Genomic DNA, 13,376 nt, shown 5'->3' on the forward strand with positions numbered 1-13,376 from the left:
TTAATATTTAGGTAGAGTTTTTTTTAAGTTACACTCTTAAAAAAAAAGTGAAAAATTGTTCTGGTACAGTCTTTAAATATATTGCAAATATCGTGAGACACGTATCAGGATACGTATCGTGTCCCCAGGCTACTTTTAAGGTGCAACGGATCAGTGCAAAAATGATCACTAAAACTGGAATTTTCCAAATGTAATAATGATAAATGTGAATTTATCTTTTGAAAAACTGTATTAGCAGCATCCTTGTAACATTAGACAGCCAAGTGAGGAATATAATGCCTTAATATTATGGTTTGTGTAAAAAAAAAAAATCATATTTCCAGTAAAGATTTTTACTTTTTTCTTTGTTAAATCCAGCTTTCTTTTATTTTGAAGTCAAAGACTCTTGCGTTTCCTTACTGGCTTTTTCAAAACTTATCAAATATGTTTGTATTTTGTTAACTTTGCTAGCTTGGTTGTTTCAATTTAGCAGTCGGCGCAGTCACTTTAAGAAAGTAGTAGATTTTGACATGTGTCCAAGAAACTGCACCAAGAATTGGGAGAATTCTGTAGTTTTTCAAAATAAACTTCCTTCAGAAGTGGGTTTATTTGCCTCTGCGGCCCAATATCAGCTGTCCCACAGCCTGACTGGGTTGGAGACCACAGCTGTAGAACATAACCAGCTTGTTCTCTCACTAAGAAGCCTATTATTTTTGTGTGCAGGCTGGAATCTACTGGCTGCTGCTGATGGACAACTATGCTGCCAGTTTCTCCCTGGTCATCATCTCCTGCATCATGTGCATCTGCATCATGTATATTTATGGTAAGGAGAAGCAAAGCCTGAACATCTGTCATGGTTTTCAACTCCATATAAAAAACTAAATAAAAAACATAAAACAAAACGGAGGGACTGTTACAACTACAGGTTTTAAATAAAGATTTAAAATGTAATTATAGATTTTTCTTTATTGTAAAGGATTTTAATTATGCTCCATTTGCAAAGCTTTTAACACTTTCTTTTTCCATGTCAAACCTGTGTCAGTGTGACCCTGACTTGACTCTCATTATGTTTGAATTCTGCTCTCTGCACCGATTATACCAGAACTGCACATCGCATTATAATTGATGATGCCAAACTACTTTTGCCTGAGCTTTTAGCACAAGATACATAAGGAGCTGCAGGAAATTCAGTCTGAACTCTGGGGTTCAAACATCCTGATCAGGGATTCGTCCTTTTTCTTTGTAAACTCAGAGAGAATTTGAATGATGAAAAAGATAATTTACGCATAAAGGACAATTATTAGGTAAATAAGCAGAAGAAATACATTAAAAATCTTTTTTTTTAAATCACCAATTTTATTATTTTTTGTTTGAATAGTAATAATATTTCATTCTAATGTAGTTTTGTGGAAAAAAATCTAATTGTCTCTTTTATGTTCCTGATTGTAATGACAGATAAGGGTTTAAAGGCAAATTACAGTAAGACGAAGTTACACAAATTTTAATCATTAAAATCAGAGTCACTGCAATGAAAATTATTTTTTGTCAAAGATAACATGATGAATTATTAGTAAAGGTAGATTTAAAAAAATTAAATTAATAATAATTTGAAAAATAAATAAAAATGTTTTTTTCTTCTGCTGTTTTTTTAGTGGTAAACAACAGTGCAAACTAAGTTTGTCATGTAAACTGGGAGTTCTGGAAAGAAAAACAAGCCTGATAGATTCTGAATTATAAAAACTATTTAGAAAAAAATATCCAAAGCTACAACAAACCAGTAATGTGAAGCGGGATCAAGATTGTGCTAAATGCCCGTTCTTGAATTTGCCTTAATTTCATGATGTTCACATTGGACGAGCAGGGAGGAGCTTCTTCTTCTTTTTTTTCTACTGTTTACTAACCCAGTGCAAATCCCACAAATCTTGCTGCAGGCTTTTCCTTTCACAGTTCTATTCTGATATGCAAAAGATTTGGTGTCATAAATTTCCAAAACCGCAATTATTCATTTCTCCTCCGTGATCGATTTTTAAACAGCTGGTACTTCTGTGTGAAGAGATTCCATCCATACAACACTATCAAATCCTGGTCCCTGATTGGTCAAAGTTGAACCTGTTGTAAGTTTCAGCACGTGTTCATTAGCCGCGCGTCATGTATGTAGAGCTCAAAAAGGGTCGTAGAAGGCGAGTTTTGAACATGGGTTTACATAGACTTCATTGAAAGTGAAATTAGGTTGACGTTGGCGGTGTGAGCGTAGACTTACACACACTCTCTACCCTCATCAGGATTTTTAATTTTTTTTTTTTTTTATTTATCTTTTTAATATATTTAATTATTATCTTTTTTTTATCTTTTTTACAGTAATTACCTTCATTTTGTGCACTAATGTGTTTTCGCTTCCTTGTACCTCCGAGTGAGTTGCTCAAATTTCTGTAAAATTTACAATTAATAATTACTAAAAATAACTAATAAAAATTATTTAAAATAATTCTCATTACGAGAAAAGGAAAAAGTGAAAAAAATGCATTTTGACAAATGATCATTTACGGTATCTGGCACTTCCTTTTTATACCAACCTCAGAAAACCCTTTCAACAAATCCCAAAATGCCACAATGTGGAAACCTAAATGCAAGTTTTTCATTCAATTTGTCGTCAATTAACGATATGTAGATGTCTCCAGACAACAGCTGTCCATTCAAGTGCCGCCAGCCCCCAGTAGCCCAGGGGTATATAAAAAATGGACCATTCCTCACGCCTGACGGCCACTTGACTACTGCAGTCTACATTTATATCAATTTTTTTTAAAAATCATGCAGCGCCATGAAATCTTAAAGATTCTGTTGATGGCAGTGACGTGGTGGCATTTGTATTTGTGACCGTATCATTAATACATGAAAAAAGCTGGGAGTTAAGCCATTTAGTTGCCTATTTTAATTTATTTAAACCATTGTTTTCTAAAATTATATAAAGATGAGTTGCCATAACTTCTGGAGCCTTAAAAAAGACAAAAAATATAAAAGAAAGGTAAAAAAAATCCAGGAATCCAAGATAATGCACACTAAATAGAAATACGTCTCTTCAGGATGTATTTGGTAAAAAGAAAACCTATAATCATTTTTGCCTCTATTTGCTTTGTTTTATTTTCCTGTTTTGCCAAAGATAATCTAGTTTGGTATGAACGTTTGCAGATGACACTGTCCTCTTTCAGGCCACAGGAACTACTTCAAGGATGTTGAGATGATGCTCGGCTTCCCTCCTCCACTGTTCTTCAAAGTCTGCTGGAGATTCATCTCCCCCGTCATCATCACTGTAAGAGAACGCACCGCCACAAACACACACCTGCTAATGTGAGATCGGGGTGGAGTTTACCGTCACAGCTCCACACAGGTTTACAGGAACGCGTCTGCTGGACCACCTCACTTTGCTGCAAAGGCTTAGCCGTCTTTCTGCAGGAATTTTCTCAACTTTTCCGTGTTGTTGTCCAGTTGTTTGGGACCTGACCCACATTTGAGCTGCTGCTAATCTCCGTACCCTGTTGGTTCTGTTTGTAGTCCGAAATCCCTCCAAGAAAAAATCTTTCTTAGTGGGAAATAGACGCATGCAGCTTCTGTGAGCTGCGTTTCCCACACAGACGGCTAAAGTCCACTACCCAGAAGTTCATTGTTGTGGATTATTGGTCTGGAATGTTGGTGCTTTAGCTCAGATGCAGAGCGTCTGTTAGTTGTGTTACAGCTGTCTGTAAAGGTGAAAATTTAAACAATTTAAAAACGTTTATAGATTTTAAAATGTTGTTTTTGGTATTTTGACATGTTTTTGTGGCATTTTTATGATGATGGAGGACAAATATACAGAAAATTAAGCTTAAAATTGCATTTCTGAGTATGCCTTTAGTCAAATTATATTTGTGAAGCTACAACCACCATCAACAGTAGACAACTTGAACCATGTTTGTCTTCGGTTTCCCCGTCTGAGCTGGCATCTGCCTCAAAGCTTTCTGACTGGATGACTCAGATATTGGTCGCCATTTTTATTGCATTTTTTTTAGACTGGAGTTGTGAGCTAGTAGGATAGCGGGTAAACAACTTCAGGTCAACGGTCTTTGCCGTGACTTTGCGTTCACGTGGAACATGAGTCCTGCGTCTGCGGCGTCCAGTTTGAGGAGATCAGACGTCCTGCGCCGTAGTTTATACACAATTATTACGTAAACTTTACGCAATGATTTTTGTTGGATGAATTCGCAAAGTTGTGGCTTTTCAAGACCGTTCCACGTATGTCAAACTGACTTTTCACGCATTTACCAGCGATGTATCATTTTTCGGCGCAAGAAACAGACAAATTCAAAAATGTAGACACTCTCATATTTGTTGTGGTTAATCACCATGTGTTTAATATATATACCTTTTTAATGGTTTCATTAAAGCTGCTTTTGCACATGAAAGATGCATTGATGACATATCAACCACATCCCAGAATGCCGTGAAGCTGCAGCGACCGTCTCTCTCTCTGTAGTTCATCCTGATCTTCACGGTGATCCAGTACAAGCCCATCACCTACAACGACTACGTGTACCCTGGCTGGTCCCTGGCCATCGGCTTTGCCATGGCGCTGTCCTCCGTGGTCTGCATACCCATCTACGGCCTCTTCAAGATCTCAAGGTCCCCAGGAGCCACTTTCAGAGAGGTAACGTTTCTGAGGGAACGCTAGAGAAAACTGGAAGCCTTACTTTTTTTTAATACTTATTTTGATGCAATGAGGCGATCTGGGGATCTGAGGTTAAACTGATGTTGAGCACGCCCCTGTTAGGAACAAACTTCAGTGTTTTCTTTTTTCATGGAGTAAAACTGATGGTAAAAAGAAAGAGAGAGAAAAATGAATCTTTTCTGCATTAATTTTAGTGTTTTGTTTGTGGTCAGTATTTTTATTTGTTAATATTCTTAAACATTTTTTTAGGTAAAAAAGTGAAACGTTAATTCACTTTGTAAAATTCAGCTTCCTAAAAAATAAATAATTCTTTGCTGATTTTTAATCTCATCTTGAAATAATAGCGTACTTCTCTTTTCATTTTTATTATCCATATCAGACTTTTTGATATTTTTTTGCAACAGGTAATTAAATGCTTGTGGCGTCCTTAGGTTTTTGGATGCAGAGAACACATTTATTTTTATCTGCCAGTTTTAGTAAGACCTCTTTTTTACACACTATTGGTTCTGAGTTCAAAAAGGAAACAAACTATTTGAAAATTCCCTAAACAGTCCATTTGGGCAATTTTAATTTCATCCATCCATCCATCCATCCATCTTCTTCCGCTTCATCCGGGACCGGGTCGCGGGGGCAGCAGTCTGAGCAAAGATGCCCAGACTTCCCTCTCCCCGGCCACTTCCTCCAGCTCCTCTTAATTTCAGTCAAAAATATATATATTTTTTTATTTCACATCAAAAAAAGCCTTTGTTTAAAAAAAAAAGGAAATGTTCCTGTAATTCAATGGTTTTACAAAACTTTTATTGATTTCAATGTTCGGTTAGACTTTACTTTTTATGGTTGTACATATCTTTTTTATTGCTTTTCAGAAAAAAATTATATTATTTCTGCGTCCTGATTGGCTGTTGACTTTGTCAAACAGTTCCTCTTGGCCATGCTTTCTGTACACTGTGTTCAGTTTGACAAATCTATGTATAAATATTTGATCACCACCAAATCTTTGTTTACATTCTACAATACTAGACTTATTTGTCGATAAAGTTTTGAACTCTGGGAGTCTTTTAAAAAAGTGTCAAAATATTCATGTCTGCCTGAGAAAAGTGTATGAAGTATGTAGGAAGATATTTTATTGCCTTAAAACATCTGTAATATGTTCTTATTTTTTACGTATCGCAGGTTATTTTTAGAACACAATTTTGCGATAAAGGAGGGAACACTCTATACCAAACTAGACAGGAGGTTTCACATTTTCACAATCTCCTTAAGATCACTTTATCTGGATTTTGAAAAAAAAAGAAAAATGAAGCCCAAACCATTTTCCTACCACCACCTTACCCTACAATAGATATATCTACTAAAATCAGATTTAGTTTTTGAGAAAGAATCGCTAAAAAGTCTTTATAATTTCAGGTTTGTCACCAAACAATAGCATTTATGGGACAGCATTCTGATTTAAAGTCCCACTCATCTTTTGATCTGTTGTTAAATTATTCCCAGCAATCTTTTAACAATATTTATGCTGCTTTTAGCCAAATCACCCTGGCTGTTACCGTGGCAACGCGACGCACCTCAAATTAAACAGTCGACTCTAGTTAAAAAAAACTAACTTCGAAACGGGAATGAAGTTCTAATAATTTATTTTATATTTATATTTGTCTTAAATATGAGTGGGATAAAACAACTTACTAAAATGTTTCTAATTAATTAATTGCCACTAATGTGATCATTTAACAGCTCTAGTGCTGAACCAAAAATCTGGGCCAAGTTGGAACCGGTACTGTATAAAAACCTGGAGGACAGGCCAGACTTTGCCAATAAACACTCCTAATCAGATTGGAGCGGAGCAGGAAGCTTGTGGCCCCGCCCACTTTATCTTTGTCGAGCAGAATTTTTTTGTCTGCTCCGTATTCACGATGATTCACTCAGAAATGTAATTTTAAGCTTCATTGTGTTAAAAATGCATCATGTTAAAACATGATTTTTCAGAGTGGGTCTTTAAATCTCACTTATACTTTAATGTTATTTTAAGATGGATCAGACAGTAGTAGCATCTCTACCAAACACATTTTATTTAGTATTTTCTAAGCTTCAGTTTCTTTATTACTTGGCTGAGTTAAGAGTTCTCATGTTACTTTAGGGGTTTGCTGTATTTTTCTGAGCACCGAATACACTGACCTTGAGCTAAACCAATAAACCCGAGTCTGATCAGATTATTTTTATTATGTTTTCCCACTCACTCAATAGGAGATCATAATATCAGAGCTCGACTACCAGCGTCCCAGTTCAGATTTATCTCCTGTAATATAAAGCGTGTTCATAAAACGTTTCTATCAGTGAAACATCACAAACTTTGTTCCTTTTTTCCCCGCAGAGGTTGAAGGCCGCGTGCCAGGCGCATCCAAAGTGGGGTCCGGCCCTGCGGGAGCACAGGACGGGCCGCTACGCGCCCATGGCCTCCGAAGAGACCGCGGAGGCGCGCCCCTTCAAGGAGAAGGAGGAACTGAAGGAAGAGCAGAAGGAGGAGGAGAAAGAGAAGAAGGAGGAGATCAGCCTCACCATCCAGGGAAGCAACGGCTCCACCAACACACACAACAACCCCAACCCCAGCGCATAGACGCGCCGCGTCTCCGCATCAACACTACCCGGGCCGCCGCCCCTACCTTCTCCTCCCTCCCGTTTCCATCCTTCTTCTCCATCCCGCTTTCCCACAGCCCGCTGTGGGGGAGATCCCATTCGCTGGAGACCTTTACATATTGTAAGGGCTTATTATATCTATCCTAATCTCTTCTATCTGTCTGCGTGTTGTCTCTAGATAAACGAAGAAAAAAAAAAAAAAAGAAAGGAATCCAAAAAACACATTGGTGTGTTTGTGTGTGTGCGTGAGTGACCACATAATAATTTAATAATGCAGTTTGTTTTTCCTTTCCTTTTTTTTTTTTTGATAAACTTGTAAATGCCATCTCCATCAGCAGTAGAAGCTGCACGGTTCTCCTCTAGTCAGACGGCCGCCTCCGTGACGGCTAACTTGGTAGCGGCAGTGACTGGACAGCTGGATGAGTTGTGGTTCGGAGGCTGTTTTGGAAGAGGGTCGAATATCTACCATCCATTTCTGGGCCTGATGATGCTAAAAAAGAAAAAAAGCCTCATTGTGTGGCCAAACATGGGTACGCCAAGTCCCGCTCTCACAGCACACGGTGACCTCAAACACAAGCTGATCTCAGCTTCAAACTTAGCCTGTTTTTATGCTGCTTTTTCTTTATATGAAAAAAGAAAGTTTTACAAAGCACAACATCCTTGAAATGTGCCACTAAAGGCTGAGGACACGTCCTCCAATAGTTACCTTTAAGTTGCTCTGAGAGCCTGGCGAGGGAGGCGGGACTCCATGGATTTCATTGAACTTCTTTTATATATACTGTATTTTTCGGACTATAAGTCACTCTGGAGTCGCAACAGCCAAAGAATCCATAACAAAGAAAAAAAATCCTAAAAACGTCAAAATTTTGGAACACATTTATTTAACAAAATATGAAAACAAGAACAGACATTTTATTTTGAAAGCCAAATCATAATAACAGAATGACTATATTAGAGGTCTGCAACCTCCTTTTTTCAAGTAAGGGTTAATAAATTAGCATTTACATAATTAGGATAAGATAAGTTTATAAATGTATGGGTGAAGTGCACCTTGAAAATAAACTATTTTAAGGTTTTTACATCCCTGATGACTTGAAGAGGTCTTGTTTGTTCTTTGCTTCCTCCAGATTTCCAAACTAAAGAAAACTTTGGTAGAAACTCTGATTCTTTATTAGTTTAAAGCACATATATCTTAATCTGTTCAGAGCTACGCTGTAATTAATCCTGTCTGGCACAAGATGTCTTTTATTTTGAAAGGAAATCATATGAGCTTCTGTCAAACGTACAAAATAATTACACATGATGAGAAAATGCAAGTTTCTTTTTTATATATCTGTTTTTATTCATGCCACAGAAGAAACATAATTCATATTTATTATGGAAAAATACATTGTAATAAACAGACAGCTGTATCAAAATAAGACTTTGTGGCTCCTACAAAGTTTGATCTGTAGAAAACGAGCCCAAATGGCTCTTTTACTGTTAAAGGTTGCAGACCCCTGGACTATATGTACGCGACACTACCATAACTATATGTAGCCTCATGAAACATCAGAGGATTCCAATATATCAAGTTTTACTCAGATGACTGTATAATTGGATCGCCCCTGACAACGCGCGTTCAATCGGACACTTCTAATGAGAAGTCCATGTAAATGCGTGTAAATCTGAGTTTCGGGATTCTGCGTTTAAAACTCTCTTCTTCACACATAGGTACGCAAGTTTCTACCACCGTTTTTGGGATGTATGTACAAAACATCCAGGTTTTGTAGTCCAGGTTGAACTTTGACCCATCAGGGACTTGGATTTACTAGTGACGTATGGATAATGACGAATTATACAACAGCAAGTCCTTCATATGTTGGAATGGAACTATAAAAGAAAAAGGCTGAAGAAAGATTTGCGAAACTTCGACATCTCACACTAAACGCCACCATCTGTAGGTGGTGAATTTGTGCTAGTAAATAGTGGAAGAAGAAGAAGCCCATCCCTGTTTGTCTAGTGTGAACACCACGATGTGTCCAAATTCCTTGACAACCCACTACATAATGATCTGTATAGTGTCCAAATCTAAAGATCACAAATATAGTACCCCAAAAAACTCTGCGAAAAAGCAGTGTGTATCGATGCTCACTAGATTGGAGAATATAGACCACAATGCATTGCGTTTGAACAATTTTTTGGTGAAAAAAAAAAAGTATTTTCATTCATGTTTTTTTTAATAAACCATCCTAAGTTTTCATCATTGGAAAACAATGGATCCATAAATAGTTTTTGTTAACTTCTCGTACTTATTAGGATTGTACTTTGTAAAATACTCTAGATAGTATATTGTTTATAGCTAGGCAGTGGGAGGGAATTTGAACATAGCCCAGGAGCTAAAAAAACACTAGACGCTTGCCCTATGTTTCTGTAGCATAATACTGAACCGAACTTCTTCTTCTACATTTCTGTCAGTAGCAAAAATGGATTTGAACACCTACAGTGCCCTCTAGTGGTTGTTGCTATCACATATAAGTCGTATCCCCGCCCAAAACTATGCAAAAAAAAACACATCTTATACTCCGAAAAATACAGTATATACGTATTTTCCAGAAAAGGTCCCACTGTCCATTTCTCAGGGTCCAAGTGAAGGTACACTTTGTGGTTCGTTGCCTGTGGAAACTGTGCCAACACCTGAAACCACCTGACTTTACTGGCTGTTGAGAAACGCCGCCCAAAGCAGGTGGATGCAACTCACCTTACACAGAAGGCCATTTCTTCTTAAGTCTTCCAGGCATTGTTTGTTTCTGTTGACTAAAATGTATCTTAAGGTGTTTATGAAGGACAGTCTGTGTTCATTGTTGGTGTCTCCGGCGGGTTCAGGCATCCAACTGAAATGTTTCTGGTTACGTGTGTGTCAGACATCCTGTTACCGTCAGGAACCTGTAATGCATAAAGAAACACTCGATTTAAGCTCTGAGCCAAGTTGTCACCGACGGAGAGACAGACGGCAGAGGGATGCTGCTCGTTTCCAGAAGAAAACGTGGAAAAAAAAAAAACTTGTAGTTTTAAACATAGCTGCTTATTATTCTTCTCTCAGTAGACGTTTCCTTTTTACCTCTTATTGTAAAGTACGATAGTAAATAATATTAAAAATAGGATGTTTATTTTGTATAAAAAGTAAATCTATAGAATTAACTGTTTACAATTCCTCATCTGTGACTTGATTTCTTGTTGTTTTTTGTTGGAGGGCATTACTATTAGAAAGTTACTGGTTCCAAGTGCAGTTTACCTAGTAACCACTAGGTGGCTTGATGCACACAAACAAAGCAGCCCATTCGCTTGATTTTACAGCACAAACAAGAACAGACATTTTTTTTTTTTTTAAAAAAAGGATATGGTTTTTCAACTTGCATACTGTTGTCATAGCTGGGAAATAATGGCTTGAAATCTGCCCTAAAACCCAAGAGGTGACGTGAATGCATTCCATTTTTTAACCTATTGTGTACCAAAGCCTTGTATAACAACTGGGTTTGGTTTCCCAAGAGTATGTATTTAAATGTGGTGCAGATTTGGTTCATGGTGTCATAAAAGCAGGACCAAGAAACTTGTAAGAGCACTTAGAACATTTGAATCTAATACACAGAGTTTTTCTATCAAATAGGGTACTTCTGTAGTTAAGAGCAACGTCTTGCACAGCAGAATTGAGCACAAAAACCGTAGACATAATGCTAATGCTGCAAATTCACCTTCATGTCCGGCTATGTCACATAGGTTTAAGTTTGAGTAAAGCACAGCTCAGATATCTGTTAGGTAAAATAGACTCAAAGCACTTAATTTAGCATGTAATGTTAATTTATTGTATTTTTTTTAATTTGGAGAATTATGTTTTGGGGTGAAAACGCTGACTGGTTTAATATGCAAATAGTGAAATAATAGTAAGATCCTTTGACACGTGGTACACGGCTAACCTCCACATGCTAGCTGCACTGCTGCTACTATAAAGATACCAATTTATCCCACTTCTAAAAATATAATTTTGTGTCTTTCATTGTAAAAAATATAGCAGAGGTGATTTAAATATTTAGAAATTTATATCTAACATCAAAAATTACAACCTACAGATACCACTCTGTACTTTAACTTCTGGACATGCTATCATGCTAAACTGCTTTAGCCGCTTACAGCTACACCACTACTCCTGAAATAAATTACCGTAATTTCCGCACTATAGGGCGATTATAAGGCACCAAAGTCTGTTTTCAAATTTATGTCATAGATAATGCGCACAGAACTATTACTGGCAGTAAGCCAGAAAAAAAAGTTAGAGATAAGTTTGTCAGTCGTTCTTTATTATCTGCATTTACAGTAACTCTAAAAGGTGTTTGTAGCACACTAACGCTAGCTGCGTTAGCGTTTTCACATTACTTGAAACCCCCAATTTTGCTTAATACACGTAAAAAAAACCAGACTGATACAGCTAAAACAAACGTTACGCTGACTATGATAGCTCCCAACCTTGTTAGTAATGCATAAAAAAGAGACGAAGTCTGAGAATGCTACATGCTAGCTGTGTTAGCGTATCCTCTATAAAATCCAAATGCATTTTTTAAATAAAACCCAAATACCACTAAAACTAAAGTTACTATGCTAACTCCCAACTTCATTAGCAAGAGGTTAAATAAAAACAAAGCCTGAAACCGCTAATTGTTAGCCACGTTAGCATATTCGCAATACCTCCCAACCTCGTTTGCCACACGTAAAAATAAGCTTAAACTATAATTTATGACTGAATATTCAGCTACGGTGCACCTTCTTTACCTCAAAATGCACCAGATAAGTAGTAGACCCATTACATCTTAAGTTCAATTTTAAACTTTTTTTTTTTTTTTTAAACCTGATTTTATGCATTTAAGCTGACTGTAGCTGTATAGCTATTGCTCAAAATTCCATCATGCCTGATGAGGCAATCAGATGCTTTGACAAAATCCTAAAACTATAATTTGCTGTTAAAGAAGCACCAACTATAAGGCCATAGAAATCAGTTGTGGGATCACATGTATGTAAGTAACAATTTATTCTATAAACTTAATTTAATGAACAACCCAAAATAAATCAAAGAGAAGAACTAAGATTAAAATCTTGAGATATCTGAACTCATATCTGAACTTGCTTTTATCAGACTTATCCTTATTTTTCCCGTAGTGGACAGAAAAATGTGATCTTCTTGTATAAGTTTTTTAAAAAAAAAACATCAAATAAGCACAACCTTTTAAACACTGAAGCATTTAAAACTAAATTTGCACTCATTGACATATTTTGTTAGAAGTGCAGTTCCCTGTTCAGCCACAAGATGGAGTAATACAGAATCCCAGGAGAAAAGGGTCTGCAGAGCTTCAGAAGCACAGAAAACAAACACAAAAATAAAAGCACTCATTGATAAGTACATCACCTTATATACTATAATCAGCACATTGCACATTTTTGATAAAATATTTCATTTTTTGAATTGAAATTTTCTAGAAATTTTATTTTAAAATAATCGGTTTCTGCCTTTTATTTTATTCTTTTTTAGCAAATAACTCTGAAAAATTGGATCTTATCTAAAGTGTTGTTGTGTACCATTAGGACAGAAGAGTGAGAGCATGCACAACAAATAGCATGTCAGTCACTAGTGACGTTCAGCTGCCACATTCCCATGCAGTTCCCTCAACCCTCATCATCTCTGCATCTCATTTCCTTCTGTAAAGAAATGTAAAAAAAAGTACTATATAATCAGATTTTGTGTGTATTCGTTTGCCTTTATTTTGAAGGGGGTGGGTGTATTTTTCTGCGGGGGAACACACTGAATGACTTTGTTTTTGGTTTGTTTTCTTTATTTTTGTAGTGTAACGTAGATATGGTCAAGTGTACTGTGTATCTGTGTTAAGTAGATCAGCTCTAACTGCAGAGCCTGCTTGTAGAGCGGGCGTAGTATCAGTATTGATGTCCGTGTTGCTCTAAATCTCTCTGAACTAGTCATGTCTGTGTCTTAAAAGAGAAAAAAAAACATTTTGTACTAAAGATTAATAGTGTTTTTAGATTT

The 13,376-nt window shown here is 36.6% G+C and overlaps 1 protein-coding gene across 3 annotated transcripts in view; it reads left to right on the top strand.

Moving 5' to 3' along the window:
• slc6a9 (solute carrier family 6 member 9) overlaps positions 1-12,530 on the top strand; it is a 95,428-nt gene extending 82,898 nt beyond the window's left edge. For all 3 annotated transcript variants that reach the window (XM_024273822.2, XM_024273821.2, XM_024273820.2), the window contains 4 exons: positions 703-802; positions 3,186-3,286; positions 4,487-4,657; positions 7,047-12,530. In XM_024273822.2, the coding sequence (XP_024129590.1) occupies positions 703-802; positions 3,186-3,286; positions 4,487-4,657; positions 7,047-7,289 (615 nt within the window). In that variant the 3' untranslated portion in view covers positions 7,290-12,530. The remainder of the gene's footprint in view (positions 1-702; positions 803-3,185; positions 3,287-4,486; positions 4,658-7,046) is intronic.
• The last annotated feature ends 846 nt before the right edge of the window (positions 12,531-13,376 follow it).

This window comes from Oryzias melastigma, linkage group LG17, assembly GCF_002922805.2.
Source record: "Oryzias melastigma strain HK-1 linkage group LG17, ASM292280v2, whole genome shotgun sequence".
Lineage (NCBI taxonomy): Eukaryota > Metazoa > Chordata > Actinopteri > Beloniformes > Adrianichthyidae > Oryzias > Oryzias melastigma.